Source organism: Bombina bombina, chromosome 3 (assembly GCF_027579735.1).
Source record: "Bombina bombina isolate aBomBom1 chromosome 3, aBomBom1.pri, whole genome shotgun sequence".
In the NCBI taxonomy this organism is placed as follows: Eukaryota; Metazoa; Chordata; class Amphibia; order Anura; family Bombinatoridae; genus Bombina; species Bombina bombina.
The window spans coordinates 820,018,708-820,044,021 of record NC_069501.1 but is presented as its reverse complement, the minus strand read 5'-3'; the positions used below and the strand labels follow the sequence as shown (position 1 = coordinate 820,044,021).

The 25,314-nt window shown below is 40.4% G+C and overlaps 1 protein-coding gene across 1 annotated transcript in view; it reads right to left on the bottom strand.

Moving 5' to 3' along the window:
- Positions 1–25,314, bottom strand: part of TUBGCP3 (tubulin gamma complex associated protein 3) — a 932,421-nt gene that overhangs the window by 55,040 nt on the left and 852,067 nt on the right. The window contains exon 17 of the mRNA XM_053705469.1: positions 14,187–14,327. Within this exon, the coding sequence (XP_053561444.1) occupies positions 14,187–14,327 (141 nt within the window). The remainder of the gene's footprint in view (positions 1–14,186; positions 14,328–25,314) is intronic.

The window sequence follows — 25,314 nt, the reverse complement described above, 5'->3', positions numbered from 1 at the left end:
GCTCTTACAGCATCTACGCGCTCTGTATCTCGTCTAACCCCAGAGCTATCGCGCTTGCCTCTCAATTCAGGCAATCTGGATAATACCTCTGACAGGGTATTATTCATGATTGCAGCCATGTCCTGCAAAGTAATCGCTATGGGCGTCCCTGATGTACTTGGCGCCATATTAGCGTGCGTCCCTTGAGCGGGAGGCGAAGGGTCCGACACGTGGGGAGAGTTAGTCGGCATAACTTCCCCCTCGACAGACCCCTCTGGTGACAATTCTTTTATAGATAAAGACTGATCTTTACTGTTTAAGGTGAAATCAATACATTTAGTACACATTCTCCTATGGGGCTCCACCATGGCTTTTAAACATAATGAACAAGTATCCTCTGTTTCAGACATGTTTGTACAGACTAGTAATGAGACTAGCAAGCTTGGAAAACACTTTAAAGCAAGTTAACAAGCAATAAAAAAAACGTTACTGTGCCTTTAAGAGAAACAAATTTTGACAAAATTTGAAATAACAGTGAAAAAAGGCAGTTACACTAACAAAATTTTTACAGTGTATGTAACAAGTCAGCAGAGCATTGCACCCACTTGCAAATGGATGATTAACCCCTTAATAACAAAAACAGAATAATAAATAACAAAAGCGTTTTTTTTAACACAGTCACAACAACTGCCACAGTCGACTGTGATTGTTACCCTCCTCAAACACGACTTTGAAGCCTTTTGAGCCCTTCAGAGATGTCCTGGATCATGCAGGAAGAAGCTGAATGTCTCTGTCAGTATTTTTATCTGCACAGAAAAGCACTAAAATAGGCCCTTCCCACTCATATTGCAACAGTGGAAAGCCTCAGGAACTGTTTCTAGGCAAAAATCAAACCAGCCATGTGGAAAAAAACTAGGCCCCAATAAGTTTTGTCACCAAACATATATAAAAACGATTAAACATGCCAGCAAACGTGTTATATTACACTTTTATAAGAGTATGTATCTCTATTAATAAGCCTGATACCAGTCGCTATCACTGCATTTAAGGCTTTACTTACATTAATCCGGTATCCGCAGCATTTTCTAGCAAATTCCATCCCTAGAAAAATATTAACTGCACATACCTTATTGCAGGAAAACCTGCACGCCATTCCCTCTCTGAAGTTACCTCACTCCACAGAATGTGTGAGAACAGCAATGAATCTTAGATTCTTCTTTTAATGCTGCCTGAGATGAAACAGTACACTCCGGTACCATTTAAAAATAACAAACTTTTGATTGAAGTTAAAAAACTAACTATAATACACCACTCTCCTCTTACTACATCCATCTTTGTTGAGAGTTGCAAGAGAATGACTGGATATGGCAGTGAGGGGAGGAGATATATAGCAGCTCTGCAGTGGGTGATTCTCTTGCAACTTCCTGTTGGGAAGGAGAATATCCCACAAGTAATGGATGATCCGTGGACTGGATACACTTAACAAGAGAAAGGAGATTCACAAGAAAGAGCAGATAACTCAGAAACTCTTCTAGCAGAAGAGATGGCCAAAAGGAACAAAACTTTCCAAGAAAGTTATTTAATATCCAGAGAATGCATAAGTTCAAACGGAGGAGCCTGTAAAGCCCTCAGAACCAAATTAAGACTCCAAGGAGGAGAGATTGACTTAATGACAGGCTTAATACGAACCAAAGCCTGTGCAAAACAATGAATATCAGGATGATTAGCAATCTTTCTGTGAAAAAGAACAGAAAGAGCAGAGATTTGTCCTTTCAAGGAACTTGCAGACAAACCTTTTTCCAAACCATCCTGAAGAAACTGTAAAATTCTAGGAATTCTAAAATAATGCCAAGAGAATTTATGAGAAGAACACCAAGAAAACAGAATTTATGTTTACCTGATAAATTTCTTTCTCCAACGGTGTGTCCGGTCCACGGCGTCATCCTTACTTGTGGGATATTCTCTTCCCCAACAAGAAATGGCAAAGAGCCCAGCAAAGCTGGTCACATGATCCCTCCTAGGCTCCGCCTACCCCAGTCATTCGACCGACGTTAAGGAGGAATATTTGCATAGGAGAAACCATATGGTACCGTGGTGACTGTAGTTAAAGAAAATAAATTATCAGACCTGATTAAAAAACCAGGGCGGGCCGTGGACCGGACACACCGTTGGAGAAAGAAATTTATCAGGTAAACATAAATTCTGTTTTCTCCAACATAGGTGTGTCCGGTCCACGGCGTCATCCTTACTTGTGGGAACCAATACCAAAGCTTTAGGACACGGATGAAGGGAGGGAGCAAATCAGGTCACCTAAATGGAAGGCACCACGGCTTGCAAAACCTTTCTCCCAAAAACAGCCTCAGAAGAAGCAAAAGTATCAAACTTGTAAAATTTGGTAAAAGTGTGCAGTGAAGACCAAGTCGCTGCCCTACATATCTGATCAACAGAAGCCTCGTTCTTGAAGGCCCATGTGGAAGCCACAGCCCTAGTGGAATGAGCTGTGATTCTTTCGGGAGGCTGCCGTCCGGCAGTCTCGTAAGCCAATCTGATGATGCTTTTAATCCAAAAAGAGAGAGAGGTAGAAGTTGCTTTTTGACCTCTCCTTTTACCTGAATAAACAACAAACAAGGAAGATGTTTGTCTAAAATCCTTTGTAGCATCTAAATAGAATTTTAGAGCGCGAACAACATCCAAATTGTGCAACAAACGTTCCTTCTTTGAAACTGGTTTCGGACACAGAGAAGGTACGATAATCTCCTGGTTAATGTTTTTGTTAGAAACAACTTTTGGAAGAAAACCAGGTTTAGTACGTAAAACCACCTTATCTGCATGGAACACCAGATAAGGAGGAGAACACTGCAGAGCAGATAATTCTGAGACTCTTCTAGCAGAAGAAATTGCAACTAAAAACAAAACTTTCCAAGATAATAACTTAATATCAACGGAATGTAAGGGTTCAAACGGAACCCCCTGAAGAACTGAAAGAACTAAATTGAGACTCCAAGGAGGAGTCAAAGGTTTGTAAACAGGCTTGATTCTAACCAGAGCCTGAACAAAGGCTTGAACATCTGGCACAGCTGCCAGCTTTTTGTGAAGTAACACCGACAAGGCAGAAATCTGTCCCTTCAGGGAACTTGCAGATAATCCTTTTTCCAATCCTTCTTGAAGGAAGGATAGAATCCTAGGAATCTTAACCTTGTCCCAAGGGAATCCTTTAGATTCACACCAACAGATATATTTTTTCCAAATTTTGTGGTAAATCTTTCTAGTTACAGGCTTTCTGGCCTGAACAAGAGTATCGATAACAGAATCTGAGAATCCTCGCTTCGATAAAATCAAGCGTTCAATCTCCAAGCAGTCAGCTGGAGTGAAACCAGATTCGGATGTTCGAACGGACCCTGAACAAGAAGGTCTCGTCTCAAAGGTAGCTTCCAAGGTGGAGCCGATGACATATTCACCAGATCTGCATACCAAGTCCTGCGTGGCCACGCAGGAGCTATCAAGATCACCGACGCCCTCTCCTGATTGATCCTGGCTACCAGCCTGGGGATGAGAGGAAATGGCGGGAACACATAAGCTAGTTTGAAGGTCCAAGGTGCTACTAGTGCATCCACTAGAGCCGCCTTGGGATCCCTGGATCTGGCCCCGTAGCAAGGAACTTTGAAGTTCTGACGAGAGGCCATCAGATCCATGTCTGGAATGCCCCACAGGTGAGTGACTTGGGCAAAGATTTCCGGATGGAGTTCCCACTCCCCCGGATGCAATGTCTGACGACTCAGAAAATCCGCTTCCCAATTTTCCACTCCTGGGATGTGGATAGCAGACAGGTGGCAGGAGTGAGACTCCGCCCATAGAATGATTTTGGTCACTTCTTCCATCGCTAGGGAACTCCTTGTTCCCCCCTGATGGTCAATGTACGCAACAGTTGTCATGTTGTCTGATTGAAACCGTATGAACTTGGTCCTCGCTAGCTGAGGCCAGGCCTTGAGAGCATTGAATATCGCTCTCAGTTCCAGAATATTTATCGGTAGAAGAGATTCTTCCCGAGACCAAAGACCCTGAGCTTTCAGGGATCCCCAGACCGCGCCCCAGCCCATCAGACTGGCGTCGGTCGTGACAATGACCCACTCTGGTCTGCGGAATGTCATCCCTTGTGACAGGTTGTCCAGGGACAGCCACCAACGGAGTGAGTCTCTGGTCCTCTGATTTACTTGTATCTTCGGAGACAAGTCTGTATAGTCCCCATTCCACTGACTGAGCATGCACAGTTGTAATGGTCTTAGATGAATGCGCGCAAAAGGAACTATGTCCATTGCCGCTACCATCAACCCGATCACTTCCATGCACTGAGCTATGGAAGGAAGAGGAACGGAATGAAGTATCCGACAAGAGTCTAGAAGCTTTGTTTTTCTGACCTCTGTCAGAAAAATCCTCATTTCTAAGGAGTCTATAATTGTTCCCAAGAAGGGAACCCTTGTTGACGGGGATAGAGAACTCTTTTCCACGTTCACTTTCCATCCGTGAGATCTGAGAAAGGCCAGGACGATGTCCGTGTGAGCCTTTGCTTGAGGAAGGGACGACGCTTGAATCAGAATGTCGTCCAAGTAAGGTACTACCGCAACGCCCCTTGGTCGTAGCACAGCTAGAAGGGACCCTAGTACCTTTGTGAAAATCCTTGGAGCAGTGGCTAATCCGAAAGGAAGCGCCACGAACTGGTAATGTTTGTCCAGGAATGCGAACCTTAGGAACCGATGATGTTCCTTGTGGATAGGAATATGTAGATACGCATCCTTTAAATCCACCGTGGTCATGAATTGACCTTCCTGGATGGAAGGAAGAATAGTTCGAATGGTTTCCATCTTGAACGATGGAACCTTGAGAAACTTGTTTAAGATCTTGAGATCTAAGATTGGTCTGAACGTTCCCTCTTTTTTGGGAACTATGAACAGATTGGAGTAGAACCCCATCCCTTGTTCTCTTAATGGAACTGGATGAATCACTCCCATTTTTAACAGGTCTTCTACACAATGTAAGAACGCCTGTCTTTTTATGTGGTCTGAAGACAACTGAGACCTGTGGAACCTCCCCCTTGGGGGAAGTCCCTTGAATTCCAGAAGATAACCTTGGGAGACTATTTCTAGCGCCCAAGGATCCAGAACATCTCTTGCCCAAGCCTGAGCGAAGAGAGAGAGTCTGCCCCCCACCAGATCCGGTCCCGGATCGGGGGCCAACATTTCATGCTGTCTTGGTAGCAGTGGCAGGTTTCTTGGCCTGCTTTCCCTTGTTCCAGCCTTGCATTGGTCTCCAAGCTGGCTTGGCTTGAGAAGTATTACCCTCTTGCTTAGAGGACGTAGCACTTTGGGCTGGTCCGTTTTTACGAAAGGGACGAAAATTAGGTCTATTTTTTGCCTTGAAAGGCCGATCCTGAGGAAGGGCGTGGCCCTTACCCCCAGTGATATCAGAGATAATCTCTTTCAAGTCAGGGCCAAACAGCGTTTTCCCCTTGAAAGGAATGTTAAGTAGCTTGTTCTTGGAAGACGCATCAGCCGACCAAGATTTCAACCAAAGCGCTCTGCGCGCCACAATAGCAAACCCAGAATTCTTAGCCGCTAACCTAGCCAATTGCAAAGTGGCGTCTAGGGTGAAAGAATTAGCCAATTTGAGAGCATTGATTCTGTCCATAATCTCCTCATAAGGAGGAGAATCACTATCGAGCGTCTTTATCAGCTCATCGAACCAGAAACATGCGGCTGTAGCGACAGGGACAATGCATGAAATTGGTTGTAGAAGGTAACCCTGCTGAACAAACATCTTTTTAAGCAAACCTTCTAATTTTTTATCCATAGGATCTTTGAAAGCACAACTATCCTCTATGGGTATAGTGGTGCGTTTGTTTAAAGTGGAAACCGCTCCCTCGACCTTGGGGACTGTCTGCCATAAGTCCTTTCTGGGGTCGACCATAGGAAACAATTTTTTAAATATGGGGGGAGGGACGAAAGGAATACCGGGCCTTTCCCATTCTTTATTAACAATGTCCGCCACCCGCTTGGGTATAGGAAAAGCTTCTGGGAGCCCCGGCACCTCTAGGAACTTGTCCATTTTACATAGTTTCTCTGGGATGACCAACTTTTCACAATCATCCAGAGTGGATAATACCTCCTTAAGCAGAATGCGGAGATGTTCCAATTTAAATTTAAATGCAATCACATCAGGTTCAGCCTGTTGAGAAATGTTCCCTGAATCAGTAATTTCTCCCTCAGACAAAACCTCCCTGGCCCCATCAGACTGGGTTAGGGGCCCTTCAGAGATATTAATATCAGCGTCGTCATGCTCTTCAGTATCTAAAACAGAGCAGCCACGCTTACGCTGACAAGGGTTCATTTTGGCTAAAATGTTTTTGACAGAATTATCCATTACAGCCGTTAATTGTTGCATAGTAAGGAGTATTGGCGCGCTAGATGTACTAGGGGCCTCCTGAGTGGGCAAGACTCGTGTAGACGAAGGAGGGAATGATGCAGTACCATGCTTACTCCCCTCACTTGAGGAATCATCTTGGGCATCATTGTCATTATCACATAAATCACATTTATTTAAATGAATAGGAATTCTGGCTTCCCCACATTCAGAACACAGTCTATCTGGTAGTTCAGACATGTTAAACAGGCATAAACTTGATAACAAAGTACAAAAACGTTTTAAAATAAAACCGTTACTGTCACTTTAAATTTTAAACTGAACACACTTTATTACTGCAATTGCGAAAAAACATGAAGGAATTGTTCAAAATTCACCAAATTTTCACCACAGTGTCTTAAAGCCTTAAAAGTATTGCACACCAAATTTGGAAGCTTTAACCCTTAAAATAACGGAACCGGAGCCGTTTTAAACTTTAACCCCTTTACAGTCCCTGGTATCTGCTTTGCTGAGACCCAACCAAGCCCAAAGGGGAATACGATACCAAATGACGCCTTCAGAAAGTCTTTTCTAAGTATCAGAGCTCCTCTCACATGCGACTGCATGCCATGCCTCTCAAAAACAAGTGCGCCACACCGGCGCGAAAATGAGGCTCTGCTTAAGCTTTGGGAAAGCCCCTAAGGAATAAGGTGTCTAATACAGTGCCTGCCGATATTATTATATCAAAAATACCCAGATAAAATGATTCCTCAAGGCTAAATATGTGTTAATAATGAATCGATTTAGCCCAGAAACAGTCTACAGTCTTAATAAGCCCTTGTGAAGCCCTTATTTATGATCGTAATAAACATGGCTTACCGGATCCCATAGGGAAAATGACAGCTTCCAGCATTACATCGTCTTGTTAGAATGTGTCATACCTCAAGCAGCAAGAGACTGCACACTGTTCCCCCAACTGAAGTTAATTGCTCTCAACAGTCCTGTGTGGAACAGCCATGGATTTTAGTTACGGTTGCTAAAATCATTTTCCTCATACAAACAGAAATCTTCATCTCTTTTCTGTTTCTGAGTAAATAGTACATACCAGCACTATTTCAAAATAACAAACTCTTGATTGAATAATAAGAACTACAGTTAAACACTAAAAAACTCTAAGCCATCTCCGTGGAGATGTTGCCTGTACAACGGCAAAGAGAATGACTGGGGTAGGCGGAGCCTAGGAGGGATCATGTGACCAGCTTTGCTGGGCTCTTTGCCATTTCCTGTTGGGGAAGAGAATATCCCACAAGTAAGGATGACGCCGTGGACCGGACACACCTATGTTGGAGAAATGTAAGACTTCCAAACTCGGTAATAAATCTTTCTAGACACAGATTTACGAGCCTGTAACATAGTATTAATCACAGAGTCAGAGAAACCTCTATGACTAAGTATTAAGCGTTCTCCATACCTTCAAATATAATGATTTGAGATCCTGATGGAAAACTGGGCCTTGAGATAGAAGGTCTGGCCTTAACGGAAGTGTCCAAGGTCGGCAACTGGCCATCCGAACGAGATCCGCATACCAAAACCTGTGTGGCCATGCTGGAGCCACCAGCAGTACAAACGAACGCTCCATTAGGATTTTGGAAATCACTTTTGGAAGAAGAACTAGAGGCGGAAAGATATAAGCAGATTGATAATTCCAAGGAAGTGACAACGCGTCCACAGCTTCCGCCTGAGGATCCCTGGATCTGGACAGATACCTGGGAAGTTTCTTGTTTTGATGAGAAGCCATCAGATCTATTTGAAGGAAGTCCCCAGAATTGAACAATCTGAAGAAATACCTCTGGGTGAAGAGACCATTCGCCCGGATGTAACGTCTGGCGACTGAGATAATCAGCTTCCCAATTGTCTATACCTGGGATGTGAACCGCAGAGATTAGACAGGAGTTGGATTCCGCCCATACAAGTATCCGAGATACTTCTTTCATAGCCTGAGGACTGTGAGTCCCACCTTTATGATTGACATACGCCACGGTTGTGACATTGTCTGTCTGAAAACAAATAAACGATTCTTTCTTCAGAAGAGGCCAGAACTGAAGAGCTCTGAAAATCGCACAGAGTTCCAAAATGTTGATTGGTAATCTCGCCTCCTGAGATTCCCAAACCCCCTGCGCTGTCAGAGATCCCCATACAGCTCCCCAACCTGAAAGACTCGCATCTGTTGAGATCACAGTTCAGGTTGGACGAACAAAAGAGGCCCCTTGAATTAAACAATGGTGATCCAACCACCAAGTCAGAGAAGATTGAACATTGGGATTTAAGGATAGTAAATGTGATATCTTTGTATAATCCCTGCACCATTGGTTCAGCATACAAAGCTGGAGAGGTCTCATGTGAAAACGAGCAAAAGGGATCGCGTCCGATGCAGCAGTCATGAGATCTAGAATTTCCATGCACAAAGCTACTGAAGGGAATGATTGAGACTGAAGGTTTCGACAAGCTGAAACCAATTACAGACGTCTCTTTTCTGTTAGAGACAAAGTCATGGACACTGAATCTATTTGGAAACCCAAAAAGGTTACCCTTGTCTGAGGAATCAAGGAACTCTTTGGTAAATTGATCCTCCAACCATGTCTTTGAAGAAACAACACAAGTTGATTCGTATGAGATTCTGCAGAATGTAAAGACTGAGCAAGTACCAAGATATCATCCAAATAAGGAAATACCGCAATACCCTGTTCTCTGATTACAGGGAGAAGGGCACCGAGAACCTTTGAAAAGGATCCTTGGAGCTGTTGCAAGGCCAAAAGGAAGAGCAACAAACTGGTAATGCTTGTCTAGAAAAGAGAATCTCAGGAACTGATAGTGGTCTGGATGAATTGGAATATGAAGATATGCATCCTGTAAGTCTATTGTAGACATATAATGCCCTTGCTGAACAAAAGGCAGAATAGTCCTTACAGTCACCATTTTGAATGTTGGTATCCTTACAGAACGATTCAATATTTTTAGATCCAGAACTGGTCTGAAAGAATTCTCCTTCTTTGGTACAATGAACAGATTTGAGTAAAACCCCAGACCCCATTCCAGATCTGGAACTGGCACAATTACCCCAGCTGACTCCAGGTCTGAAACACATTTCAGAAACGTCTGAGCCTTTACTGGGTTTACTGGAATGCGTGAGAGGAAAAATCTTCTCACAGGCGGTCATACCTTGAAACCTCTTCTGTACCCTTGAAAAACAATGTTCTGAATCCAAAGACTTTGAATCGAATTGGTCCAAACATCTTTGAAAAATCGTAACCTGCCCCCTACCAGCTGTGCTGGAATGAGGGCCGCACCTTCATGCGGATTTGGGAGCTGGTTTTGACTTTCTAAAAGGCTTGGATTCCAGACTGGAGAAGGTTTCCAAACGGAAACTGTTCCTTTAGGGGAAGGGTCAGGCTTCTGTTCCTTATTCTGACGAAAGGAACGAAAACGATTAGCAGCCCTATATTTACCTTTAGATCTTTTTGTCCTGAGGCAAAAAGGCTCCCTTCCCCCCAGTAACAGTTGAAATGATTGAATCCAACTGAGAACCAAATAATTTATTACCTTGGAAAGAAAGAGAAAGCAATGTTGACTTAGAAGTCATATCTGCATTCCAAGACTTAAGCCATAAAGCTCTTCTAGCTAAAAATAGCTAAAGACATATACCTGACATCAATCCTAATGATATCAAATATGGCATCACAAACAAAGTTATTAGCATGTTGAAGAAGTTTAACAATGCTATAAGCATTATGGTCTGACACTTGTTGCGCTAAAGCCTCCAACCAGCTGCAGCAACATCAGCCAAAGATATAGCAGGTCTAAGAAGATTACCTGAACATAAATAAGCCTTCCTTAGAAAGGATTCAAGCTTCCTATCTAAAGGATCCTTAAAGAAGTACTATCTGCCGTAAGAATAGTAGTACGTTTAGCAAGAGTAGAGATAGCCCCATCAACTTTGGGGAATTTTTCCCAAAACTCTAATCTATCAGATGGCAAAGGGTACAATTTCTTAAACCTTGGAGAAGGAGTAAATGAAGTACCCAGACTATTCCCTTCCCTAGAAATTACTTCTGAAATAGCATCAGGAACTGGGAAAACTTCTGGAATAACTACATGAAGTTTAAAAACGGAATATAAATGCTTATTAGTTTTAATATCAAGAGGACTATACTCCTCCATATCTAATGCAATCAACACTTCTTTAAGTAAAGAACGAATAAACTCCATTTTAAACAAATATGAAGATTTATCAGTGTCAATATCTGAGGCAGAATCTTCTGAACCAGATAGATCCTCATCAGAGATAGATAAGTCAGAATGATGGCGGTCATTTAAAAATTCATCTGAAATATGAGAAGTTTTAAAAGACCTTTTACGTTTACTAGAAGGAGGAATAACAGACAGAGCATTCCGAATAGAATTAGAAACAAATTCTCTTACATTAACAGGAACATCCTGAACATTAGATGTTGAAGGAACAACAACAGGTAATGGATTATTACTAATGGAAATATTATCCGCGTTAGATAGTTTATCATCACAACTAACACAAACTACAGCCGGAGGAACAGTTACCAAAAGTTTACAACAAATGCACTTAGCTTTGGTAGAACCAACATCAGGCAGCGTCTTTCCAGAAGTAGATTCTGATCCAGGGTCAGGTAGTGACATCTTGCAATATGTAATAGAAAAAAACAACATATAAAGCAAAATTATCAAATTCCTTAAATGACAGTTTCAGGAATGGGAAAAAATGCAAAACAAAACAAGCCTCTAGCAACCAGAAGCAACTAAAACGTGAGACTGAAATAATGTGAAAAAAACTGGCGCCAAGTATGATGCCCACATTTTTTGGCGCCAAAAAACGTCTGCAACAAACATGCGTCAAAAATGACGCAACCACTTGAAAACTTTCGGCGTCAACTATGACGCTGGAAATGACGATATTCTCGCGCCAAAAATGGCGCAATAAATTGTAGCATTTTCTGCACCTGCGAGCCTAACAGCCCGCAATTTAGAAGAAAAAAGTCAATTGAAAATTTTAAGGTAAGAAAAATATTTTATTCATATGCATTTTCCCAAAAAATGAAACTGACAGTCTGAAAGAAGGAACACTGATTATCCTGAATCATGGCAAATATAAGTTAAAACATATATTTAGAACTTTACATATAAAGTGCCCAACCATAGCTTAGAGTGTCATGAATAAAATAAGACTTACTTACCCTAAGACACTCATCTACATATAGTAGATAGCCAAACCAGTACTGAAACGAGAATCAGTAGAAGTAATGGTATATAAGAGTATATCGTCGATCTGAAAAGGGAGGTAGGAGAAGAAATCTCTATGACCGATAACAGAGAACCTATGAAATAGATCCCCTACAGGAAGACCATGGTATTCAAATAGGCAATACTCTCTTCACATCCCTCTGAGAGGAAAACCGGGCTTCAGACTGCTGCGAAGCGCATATCAACGTAGAAATCTAGCACAAACTTACTTCACCACCTCCATGGGAGGCAAAGTTTGTAAAACTGAATTGTGGGTGTGGTGAGGGGTGTATTTGTAGGCATTTTGAGGTTTGGGAAACTTTGCCCCTCCTGGTAGGAATGTATATCCCATACGTCACTAGCTCATGGACTCTTGCCAATTACATGAAAGAAACATGAACTAACACCCTCTAGTGGTGAACAACTGTTAAGACGCATTCTGAAAAGAGGTGGCCTTCAAGGTCTAAGAAATTAGCATATGAACCTCCTAGGTTAAGCTTTTAACTAAGAATACCAAGAGAACAAAGCAAAATTGGTGATAAAAGTAAATTGGAAAATTGTTTTAAATTACATGCCCTATCTGAATCATGAAAGTTTATTTTGGACTAGACTGTCCCTTTAATAATATTCCCCATCTTAACCGGCACAGGAAAAGTCAAAGGAACTTTCCTGTCTTTGTAAACGGTGTATAATTTAGGTATCATAGGGTCTTCAGGCAGCGCAGCCTCTGGAACCTCACACGTAGACAGAACCTCCTTTAATAAAAAACGCAAGTGCTAAATTTTAAATCTAAAGGACGGTTCCTCTGCAGCAGGAGGCTTAGACGGTAAGGACTCCGACCTCGTAAGTTCACCCTCTGAAGCTACAGAGGTTAACTCATCATCGGATAACTGGGACATACTAGCTAAATTCTATAAATATTTAGATGACTCCGGGTCAGGAGAGCTATGTTTAACCTTTCTCTTGCGTTTGTTAAAGTGAGGTAATGCACTGAGGGCAGCAGACACCGCAATTTGTAACTGCGTGGCAAAGTCCGCAGGAAGAAGGCCCCCTCCGGATGGAGGATTAGATGTGCTATATCTCTGCCACCTCCTAACATGACGAAAGGCAAAGAATGACTTGGGTAATGAGGAAGTGAAAGGGATATTTAAAGGGACACTGAACCCACATTTTTTCTTTCGTGATTCACAGAGCATGCAATTTTAAGCAACTTTCTAATTTACTCCTATAACCAATTTTTTAGGTTCTCTTACTATCTTTATTTGAAAAAGAAGGCATCTAAGCTTTTTTGGGGGTTCAGTACTCTGGACAGCACTTTTTTATTGGAGGATGAATTTATCCACCAATCAGCAAGGTTGTTCACCAAAAATGGGCCAGCATCTAAACTTACATTCTTGCATTTCAAATAAAGATACCAAGAGAAGGAAAAAAATTTGATAATAGGAGTACATTAGAAAGTTGCTTAAAATTTCATTCTCTATCTGAATCACGAAAGATAACATATGGGTTCAGTGCCCCTTTAAGCCTTTGGCTGGGGTGTCTTTGCCTTCTCCTGGTGGCCAGGTGTTGTATTGTCCAACAGTAAGGCATGAAGCTGTGGACCTAATCTTAGGAAGGAAACCTTAATTAAATATGAATATTGCATAAATATGTTTTTAGAACTTTTCATCTACTTTACTGCAAAGGGCTCCAATGCACTTATACATTTAGCAATTATTTATTATTATTATTATTATCGGTTATTTGTAGAGCGCCAACAAATTAGCAAGATATTAAGCAATGTATATGTATGTATCTAAATGTTAAAGCGCTTTTGTGGGTTTTTTCTTCTAACACCCGAGATCTCACATCTTTGAGACCTTATAACATTTTTGTGCAATAATCTTTGGAAATAATTTTTATTAGACAGTGTTATTATGAGTAACTGTACCTGTAATGTATTTTGATGTGTTTTGTGACTTTTTTGTTTCAGAAACAGTTGACCACAGCTCTGAGATTGCGGTAAGAATTGTATCGTAAGAATTTCGCTCAACTTGTAATATCAGCGCAATTAAAAATGCTTGCGGAAACACAATATCGTTTGTGCCTCACTTGTAATCTAGCCTGGGATAACCCTTTGGGTGCTGCTAACAGTTTTACTACTGTGATCACTCTGATCAATAAGTGGCAATTGGGGATGGAAGTGATAATTGGGGGTAGAAGTGGGAATTGGTGGAAGTGCTGTTTAAATCAGTGTCAAATTTCCATGTGCTCTTGATAATTTATAGCATAGTTGCAAAACTGTTGCGATATAGTACTGAAAACATGTGCACACTCCTGAACTTACCTTCCTGATTTTCATCAAAGGTTAAAAGAAGAAAGCAAAGCAAATTTGATAATAGGAGTGAATTGGAATGTTGTTTAAAATTGTATGCTCTAACTGAATCATGGAAGAAAAATTTGGGATTTATGTTCCCTTTAAGGGGTCAAAACACTGCAATAAAAGTTTTTTTTACTAAATATACCTCTGCCTCGCGCTGTTTTTTTCTCTCTTCAAATTCTAATCTTCGTTGCAACTCCTCAAGAGCAGATCTGTACATAGCATCTTGTGCATTCTGAAACTCAATTATCTGATCAAAAACTGCTCGCAACTGATTTAGAAGGGCCTGCAAAACAAAAAAAAGTTAATTAAAATGTGTTAAGCAATCCCAATTTCTTAAACATAAGAACTTCACACTTAGAATAGAAACCAGATTCTGTATATTCATAGATAAAAATCTACACTGATGAAATGTGTAGAATTTAGTCCAACTCACAGATATCATAAAAACTAAATTTATGCTTACCTGATAAATTTATTTATTTCTTGACACAGTGAGTCCACGGATCATCATCAATTACTGTTTGGAATATCACTCTTGGCCAGCAGGAGACGGCAAAGAGCACCACAGTAAAGCTGTTAAATATCACTTCCCTACCCACAATCCCCCAGTCATTCGACCAAAGGGAAAGGAGAGAAAGGAAGTAACACAAGGTGCAGAGGTGCCTGAGGTTTATATAAAAAGAAACGGTCTGAATACAGGGCGGGCCGTGGACTCACTGTGTCAAGAAAGAAAGAAATGTATCAGGTAAGCATAAATTTTGTTTTCTTTCTAATGACACGGTGAGTCCACGGATCATCATCAACAAGACCGGTAACCTAAACAGAAGGCACCACTGCTTGAAGTACCTTTCTCCCAAAAGAAGCCCCAGCCGAGGCAAAAGTATTGAATTTATAGAATTTGAAAAAAGTTGACCAAGCTGCAGTCTTGCAAATCTGTTCCACAGAAGCTTCATATTTGAAGGCCCAGGAAGAAGAAACAGCCCTTGTGGAATGAGCTTTGATTTACTCAGGAGGTTGCTGTCCAGCAGTCTCATATGCCAAGCGAATAACGCTATTCAGCCAAAGGGAAAGTGAAGTAGCCGTAGCTTTTTGACCCTTGCATTTCCCAGAAAAGCAAACAATGCAGAAGACTGAAGAAAATCCTTAGTTGCCTTCAAATAAAATGTTGGCGCTCGCACAACATCCAGATTATGTAACAAGCGTTACATAAGACACAAAGAAGGTACAACGATTTCCTGATTAAAATTCTTGACTGAAACGAACTTGGGCAGGAAACCAAACTTAGTACACAGTCACCTTATCGGAGTGAAAAATAAGATAAGGAGAATCACACTATAAAACAGAGAGTTCAGAAACTCTCTGAGCAGAGGAAATAGCAACAAGAAACAAAACTTTCCAAGATAACATCTTAATATCTTAAGAATGCATAGGCTCAAAACTTTAAGAACAAGGTTAAGACTCCATGGAGGAGTAACAGGTTTAAAACACAGGCCAAATTATAACCAAGGTCTGACAAAACGATTATACATCTGGCACATACGCCAAGCACTTACGTAACAAAATAGACAATGCAGAAATCTGACCCTTTAAAGTACTTGCCGAAAAAACCCTTCTCCAGACCATCCTGGAGAAAGGACAAAATCCTAGGAATCCTTACTCTACTCCAAGAGTATCCTTTGGATTCACACCAAAACAAGTATTTACGCCAGATATTATGGTAAATCCTGCGAGTCACAGGCTTACAAGCCTGAATCAAGGTCTCAATGATCAACTCTGAAAATCCACGCTTAGTTAAAACTAAGCGTTCAATCTCCAAGCAGTCAGCTTCAGAGAAACGAGATTTGGATGAAGGAAGGGACCCTGAAGTAGGTCCTTCCTCAGAGGCAGTCTCCAAGGTGGAAAGGATGACATTTCCACTAGGTCTGCATACCAAATCCTGTGAGGCCACGCTGGGGCTATGAGAATTACAGACACCCTCTCCTGCTTGATTCGAACAATGACTCTTGGAAGGAGAGCGAACGGAGGAAACAGGTATGCTAGATTCAAGTTCCAAGGAACTGCCAGAGCAATGATCAGAAATGCCTGCGGATCCCTTGACCTCGAGCCGTATCTCGGAAGTTTGGCATTCTGACGAGAAGCCATGAGATCCAACTCCGGCTGCCCCCACTTGAGGGTCAAGCTGGAAAACACATTCAAATGAAGTTCCCACTCCCCGGGATGAAAAGTCTGTCTGCTCAGAAAATTCGCTTCCCAATTGTCCACTCCTGGGATGTGGATTGCAGAAAGACAGCAGTTGTGGGTCTCCGGCCACTGAATAATTCGGGCCACCTCTGTCATGGCCAAGGAACTCCGAGTCCCCCCCTGGCGGTTGATGTAGGCCACCAAGATTTATGTTGTCCGACAGGAATCTGATAAACCGGGTTGAGGCCAGGCCAGGCCATGCCAGAAGAGCATTGAAGATTGCTCTCAGCTCCAAGATGTTTATGGGCAGGTCTGACTCCTCCTGGGTCCATAAGCCCTGAGCCTTCAACAAGCTCCATACTGCTCCCCAACCTAGAAGGCTGGCATCCGTGGTCACAATCATCCAGGAGGGTCAGCGGAAGCAAGTACACTGGGAGAGATGATCCTGAGAAAGCCACCACGGAAGAGAGTCTATTGAAGCCTGATCTAGATCTACACATGGAGACAGGTCCGTATAGTCCCCATTCTATTGTCTGAGCATGCAACCCGAGCAAACGGAATGATGTCCATGGAAGCCACCATCAGACTGATTACCTCCATACATTGAGCCACTGACGGCCCTGGAGAGGACTGAAGGGCAAGACAAGAGTCGAAAATTTTTCTTTTTCTAACCTCCGTCAGAAAAATCTTCATTAACAGGGAGTATATTATGGTCCCCAAAAATACAACCCTTGTAGCTGGAACCAGAACTTTTTTCCCGATTCACCTTCCATCCGTGGGATCGACGAAAAGACAAGATCTCCGTATGAGATTCTGCTTGTTGAAAAGATGGCACCTGAACCAGAATGTCGTCCAGATAAGGTGCCACTGCAATGCCCCGAGATCGAAGCACAGCTAAAAGAGCCCCCAGAACCTTTGAAGAAATTCTGGGAGCTGTGGCAAGGCCGAATGGAAGGGCCACGAACTGGAAATGATTGTCCAAAAAGGCGAATCTCAAAAACTTGTGATGGTCCCTATGAATGGGAACATGAAGGTATGCATCCTTTAGGTCTATGGTTGTCATGAACTGACCCTTTTCTACCAAGGGAGGAATGGAGCATATAGTCTCCACCTTGAAGGATGGCACTCTGAGAAACTTGTTTAAACATTTTTGATCTAGGATTGGTCGAAAAGTTCCCTCCTTTTTGGGAACTACGAACAGATTTGAGTAAAATCCCAGACCCCTTTCCTGAAAGGGAACTGGAACTATTACCCCCATGGCGGCAAGGACCTTGACACAATGTAAGAACGCCTCTCTTATTATCTGGTCTACAGATAATCTGGAGAGGAGAAACCTGCCTCTGAGAGGAAAAGATTTGAAGTCTATTTTGTATCCCTGGGAGACAATGTCTACCGCCCAGGGATCAGGTACATCTCTTATCCAAAAACAAACTGTTTGTTACTAAGGCACTACTAACTTGTGATGCAGGAATATCGTTTCTTATATGATTGATCAGCTAACACATGTGCTGTAATCACTATATAAAAGATAAAGGGTGCTGTGTACTGGAATAAAGACTAAAAGAATCAGTAAACAACTGATATTGGTGTACACTTAAATAGCACTCACATTCCTGATCTTAAATTAATAAGATAGATATGTTTCAGACACTGAGGTGGAGTCTAGAGCAAGAAAATTAAAATATAACTTTTAATCAAATTATTTTTAAAATAATGTATTTACAAAAGCACACACATTTAAAAACAACGTTAGTATCATATTGGTTTATATACTCTGTAAATAGCCTCCCGTGGGGTTACCTTCTTGTTGGATAATATAGAACTCAGTATGCTCTAATTATATCGGCTTAAGTGAAAGTCAATAATAGATATTGGTTTAGCCAATAAATTAGAGGTCCAAAATTAATATGGCTGGTAATATCACTGCTGATTGAGTTGAATAAAGATCAAGGTGGTATACTGGTGTGCTGTAACAAGATTATTGCTGACTATGCAATTGAATTTTTCACAATTTATATTGTGGCTAAGAGGTGTCAGAAGAAATGTTAGCGTCACTGACTAGTTAGGTAGATAAATCTATGTTAATAGTTAAAATAGTGTATTCATTAGGGCTGGATGTCACTTATAGTGTCACAATCAGTGTGAGAGACAACAACATTGTCCTGATTGGTTTTGTTACTGAACTCTGAGAATATAGATTACGTCAGTTATATATGTAATATGTATCTAAGGATACAGATGGCATATATGCAGCTTGTTGCCAGCTTTCTTATTAGTGTTGTCAATGCAATATAATTATTGTAATTTCTATAGCAATATTCTTGTATGTGTAGTATTACCGGCCTATACCAGTTTAGCCTAATAAAGTTATATAGAGGTGTTACTAGTGTGTAATAATCACCAGGTACCTATTAATATTATTCAAAGCTAAAGGGTTACCGGCCTATACTTATTTATATATCCACGTTACTTTAGTGGTCACCTGTTATATAACCGCTGTTACCCGCTGTGGTTAGCGATAACTTATATTGCACTGGGTTAAATGAGGTACTTTTATCATGCACCTAATATCGTCCCCCCCCCCCAAAATGCCGTATAGTCAACTAGTTGCTGGGTTTGAATCCCTTACAACACCTTTATTAAAGGATATTAGAGCACGGTTACTGAGAATTGTAATTCAGTGGGCGTAAATTTACCGGCCTATACCTCTTATGTCTTGCAGGTTGCTATAGTGTTAATAGTCCAGCAACGTGCGTACACGCTCTTGGATAGTTATAGATAATCTGTGTTAAAGTCTAAAGGGTTAATTTACCGGCCTATACCTTCAGAATAATAAAGATTCAACCTGTTCTATTAAGTGCCAGGTATATCACTATAATGGTTTATCCAAATAATGATTGTGGCTATGAGGTTACTTTAGTATTGTGAACCGGCCTATACCTTTAATTTAACCAAGACAATAATATTACAGTGCCGATTTGTGAGCTGTAAGCGCACATAGATTATTTTTCAGAACAACAAGTTGCTACTTTACCACAGTATGACATCAATTGCTGATGCTATAATAGTATTAGATTGTAGCGTGGTGGGTATACGTTTACCGGCCTATACCGTAGTAGTGAAATAACTTAGTAAAGTGTCAACTTTCCCCTCCGTATTCGTTTCTGGCAAACGATAATATAGTTTTTAATGTTTTACCGGCCTATACCATACTAATAATAGGACTCAGACCGCCCTGCTGTAAACTAATATTGCCACAGCTCAATTATCTAGAAAGGTTTTGCTGAAGTTTTTAAATAATAATTACCAGCCTATACCTTTGTATTTATCCGAACGCTAATAGCTCGGCATACAACAAGATTAACCCCTATGGTGGTTGAAATATAAAGTGCTATGATCTAATTCACATAATTCTAGTTAAATACATAAGTTGTGAGTTTAGAGCGCAAAGTAGTTCCAATATGATAGCTAGCTATTAAAATGAAGCACAACCACTATCCCCTAACATGTTTCGCCAGTAACCTGGCTTTGTCAAAAGCGTAACCCCACCCCACGGGAGGCTATTTACAGAGTATATAAACCAATATGATACTAACATTGTTTTTAAATGTGTGTCCTTTTGTAAATACATTATTTTAAAAAAAATTTGATTAAAAGTTATATTTTAATTTTCGTGCTCTAGACTCCACCTCAGTGTCTGAAACGTATCTATTTTATTAATTTAAGAGCAGGAATGTGAGTGCTATTTAAGTGTACACCAATATCAGTTGTTTACTGATTCTTTTAGACATCTCTTATCCAAGCCTGGGAAAAAAGAGAGAGACTGTCCCCTACAAGATCCACTCCCGGATTGGGGGCCAACCCTTCATGATGACTTGGTGTCAGCTGAAGGCTTTTTAGATTGCTTTCCCTTATTCTAGAACTGGTTGGGCTTCCAGGAAGGCTTGGCTAGATCTTGCTTGGAGGAAGGGGAGGAAGACTTGCCTTTAAAGTTACGAAAGGAACGAAAATTACTCTGACGTCCCTTCTGCTTATTCTTTTTATCTTGAGGAAGAAAAGAACCCTTCTCTCCAGCAATATCTGAGATACTTTCCGCCAAACCAGGTCAAAACAAGGTCAAAACAAGGTCTTACCCTTGTAAGGAATAGCCATGAGCTTAGATTTAGATGAAACATCCGCAGACCAGGACTTCAACCACAAGGCCCTGCGGGCTAGGACCGCAAAACCAGAAATTTGGGCTCCCAGTTAAATAACCAGTAAGGAAACATCTGTAATGAAGGAATTGGCTAACTTGAGAGCATTAATCCTGTCCTGGATCTCATCAAAAGGGGTATCCATCTGAAGAGATTCAGACAACGCATCAAACCAGTAAGCCACAGCGCTGGTAACAGTGGCGATACACACCGCAGGTTGCCATTGTAGACCCTGGTGGACACACATCTTTTTTTAGTAAAACCTCCAATGTTGTATCCATTGGATCTTTATAAGAACAACTATCCTCTATGGGAATAGCAGTCCTCTTAGCTAAAGTGGAGATCGCTCCTTCTACCTTAGGAACTGTCTGCCACGACTCCTTAATGGAATCCGATGTAGGAAACATCTTCTTAAAAATAGGAGATGGATAAAAGGGAATACCAGGTCTTTCCCATTTTCAAGCAATAATCTCCGCAGCACGATCTGGAACCGGAAAAACCTCCACTGTGGAGGGAACATCAAAGTATTTGTTCAATTTACTAGACTTTTTAGGATTGACTACTATAGTTGTGTTGGAGTCGTCTAAAGTAGCCAAAACCTCCTTAAGTAATAAGCGAAGGTGTTCTAGCTTAAATCTGAAGGATAACACTTTAGCATCAGAAGAAGGAATTACACTGTCTGAGTCTGAGATTTCCCCCTCAGATGCTACTGACATGTCTTCTTACTCAGGCTTATGGGAAGGGACACTCTGGATAGCCAGAACTTGATCAGTAACCTTACTAACGGTTTCCTTAAATTTCCTTTTACGCATTCCCTGCAACATGGGGAAAGCTGACAAGGCCTCAGATACAGCAAGGGATACCTGGGAAGCAATGTCTTGTACAGGATTCTAAGAGGAAACACAGGGCACTGTATGTGGAGACTGAAAAAGTTGGGACGCTTGAAGAGAAAGCTGCGGCATATCTGCAACAGGAGAGCATCAAAACATAACTGACAAGCAGCAACATCGCCTGGGATAATGGTTTGAAAAGCCTCTTGATCCATCTTATGTAATAAATAAGGATAAAGTGTAAAAATTATTTATTTGAAAATAAAAAATAAATGTGTACTGTGTCTTTAAATAGAAGTGTGTGTTAGTGCAACAAACCAAATAGACCTCAGGCTACCTATACACCTCAGTAGCTTTACTGAGGTGCCTACCTGTCCCCTTTTCAAATACAGAGCCCTAACTGCTGAAAAAAATGGCTTACAACAGTAATCTCCATGACCAAAAGTTAAAGTATAAAAACTACTATAACACACTGAGCCACCATAAATCACCTCACAGTCTCAATGCCCAAACTGCCAAAAAGAAACCCCAAACATGAAGGTTTAATAAATTCACATATTAAATAAGACAGCTTTTAGCTGTAACAAGTGCCAGCAATCTCCTTGCAAAAGAAAATTAAAATGGCACTTACCTGAAAGTGCTGTCCAGCAGCAGGACAACTCACCTGGTTTGAGAGGGTGCAGCATCTGACATGGACCTATGAAGAGAGCAGCATCAGCAGATTCTTGAGAAAACGCAGTGAGGATTGTACCTCACAAGTTCTCAAAATCCACCACTGCCCTACTGAAGAGACTGATGTGGACTAGGCTAGACCCCAGAAAAGAACAGAGTAAGCTTACTCTGCTAAAAAAAATAATACAATCTTGATTGAAGAAAAATTCTCATTAGACACCTAAACTTTACCTCCTACTTGCACTACAGGCAAAGAGAATGACTGGGGGATTGTGGGTAGGGGAGTGATATTTAACAGCTTTGCTGTGGTGCTCTTTGCTTCCTCCTGCTGGCGAGGAGTGATATTCCCAACAGTAATTGATAATGATCCGTGGACTCACCGTGTCATTAGAAAGAAACTCACATCATTCCATAATTGTTTAACTATGCTACCTTCAATTTACATGCAGCTTAACTAGATCATATTTGGAAAGAGACAAGAAAGAGGACTGCCCATAAATAAAACCTTGGAAGAAATGACCAAGCATAAAACAAAAAGTGTATTAATTGTCATGATTCCAGAAACAAATAAAAAAGAATCATAAAGCTAAATATACGTTTAAAAAAAAAAAAAAAATATCTGAAAATACATGAATCTTCATTGCTATTTTAGTACTAAAGGTGCCTGTAAAAAGGTGTATTGTTGTAATAAGTGAAAATAAGTTAACACGTTCTTTCCAGCAAGCAACTCAACATACTTCATATTGCAAACTGTAATGCAAAAGTAATAGCCTATTGCTGAATTTAATTAATCGAAAATAAATCATTAAAAACAGCAAATGTGGCACATGCAAATGTTTGGACAACTTTTCAGTTAGTAGTGACACCGCCTTATGCAGAAATCACAGCCTCAAAACGCCTTTTGCAGACAGCTAACAGTCTTTCTATTCTTGCTATTCTATTACCCCATACCTCTGGGTTGATTGCAAAATGCAGTGCATGTGAGAAAATATATATACTAGAGATTTTCAATGATATTCAAGTCTGCAAAGGCCATTTTAATTTTTTAAAGTAGTTGATTTTCAGGTGCATGTTTGATCATTGTCCTGTTGGAATATCTAACCTCTTTTTGGCTTCAGTTTCTTCACAGTTTCTTCACTAACTATGGAATATATCAGCATCCACAATGTGTTTATATTTACTTTAATCATCAAATTTGCTTTATTTTATCAATATCTTTTGTTGAAGAATAAACTTAGGTAGGCTCCTCGAAGCTCAGAAGCATTTATATCTCTTTAGCACTCTATGGCAGCACTATCTGAAAAAATGTTTGTAGCAATGTTAAACATTGTGGCAAACATTGCTGCTAAGATAGGTGCATGCTCCAGAGCTCATATTAGCTTACCTAAGTTTAGTCTTCAACAAAAGGATACAAAGAAATCAAAATAAATTTGATTACAGAAGTACATTGTAAACTTTTTTTTTTAATTGCTTATAATATCTGAATCATGAACATTTAGTTTCAACTTTAATGTTCCCTTAAATTCAGCAACTGTTTCCACCAGACTAAGAGCAAGGCTTATAGTCAATTTAAAGAACTAAGGTTCTGAGACTTACAAAGAAATTACTAGTGGATCAATTGGAAGGGCACCAGTTGATCAATTCAGCAAATAAACCGCAACTATGCATTCGAATTTCCAGAAATATGTTCAATTTGTTTACTGAAGAAGTTGTATAACTTATTTTCCCTTAAAAATATCAACAAAATATATTATTTGGACAGAAAAGTCCAAACATTTGCATACAACTAAAGTTGTGTGGAAGCGCCGTCTGTAAGCATTTCCTAACGAAATTATGCCATGTTTATAGTTTTTTTATTGTCTGTTTAAACAAATACAGAACAATATAGATTGTATTATAATTCTTCTTTTGCAACTGACAATGATATGTTCCTGTGTCTTTACGTTTTTGGTCAATGTCTAATAATAGATTAATTTCTCATGTCCTTCACAACTCATCGTATCATGTAAAAGAAATTAATTTATCAGGTAAGCATAAATTTTGTTTTCTTTCATCAGATGGCCGGAGTTCACGATTCATCACGTGTGTAAATCTATACCCAATCAGTGAAGTCCACCATAAATAGGGGGGGGGGGGGGGGAGAGGGGGACAAACAGTGAAGTACTGCAGAACATTCCTGCCAAAAGCAACCTCTCAAGAGGCATAAACATCACAGTGATAGAAGCCTCATTATGAAGAGCCCAAAAAGTGGCAACTGCTCTTGTAGAATGCACAGTAATACACTCAGGGGGAGTTTTCCCTGCAACCAAATATGTCAAAAAGAGAAGAAAATCTGAAATTATTTATGGCTAGTACATATCTGACAGCTCTAACAACATCCAGATTATAAAGATGCAACTTAGAGTTTTTAAAAAAGGAACCACCATTTCCAGACTTTAGGAAGAAAGGAATAGATAGTGCGAAGAACATCCTTTTCCTTATAAAGATCTAATAAGGAGGTTTGCAACAACAAAGTTTAAAGCCCTTCTAGCCAAATAGCTAGAAGAAAAAGAACTATCAAGGATAAAAGTTGAAGGTCTAAATACATTGGCTCAAAAGTAGGAGTTTGAAGAACCCTCAGAACCAGATTAAGATCCCAAGGAAGAGAAACTGAATGAATAACTGGTTTAATTCTAATCAGAACCTGAACAAAAGGTCTGAAAATCAGGAATTTTAGTAATTTTCTTCTGAAGCTAAACAGAAAGAGTAGAAATCTGACCCAGATAACTGGCTGACAAACTCTTATCCAGACCCTCCTGAATGAGCTTATGGACTCTAGGACGGCTTCCAGCAATAAACTTTGTTAATACACAACACAAAAAAAGGATTTATGATTAATATATATATCATGTACATTAGAAGTTGAAGGAACTGCAACTGGCAATGTACTATTACTGATGGAAACGCTATCTGCATGTAAAGTTTATCATGACAACTATTACAAATGACATTTGGTGGAATAATTTCTACACTTTTACAACAAATGCACTTAGCTTTGGTAGACCCGATGTCAGGCAGCAATGTTCCAGCAGAAACTTCTGAGACAGGATCAGATTGGGACATCATGCTCAATGTAAGAGAAAAAAACATAATTTATGTAATAACTTACCTGATAAATTAATTTCTTTCATATTAGCAAGAATCCATGAGCTAGTGACGTATGGGATATACATTCCTACCAGGAGGGGCAAAGTTTCCCAAAACTCAAAATGCCTACAAATACACCCCTCACCACACCCACAAATCAGTTTAACGAATAGCCAAGAAGTGGGGTGATAAGATAAAAGTGCGAAAGCATATAAAATAAGGAATTGGAATAATTGTGCTTTATACAAAAAAATCATAACCACCACAA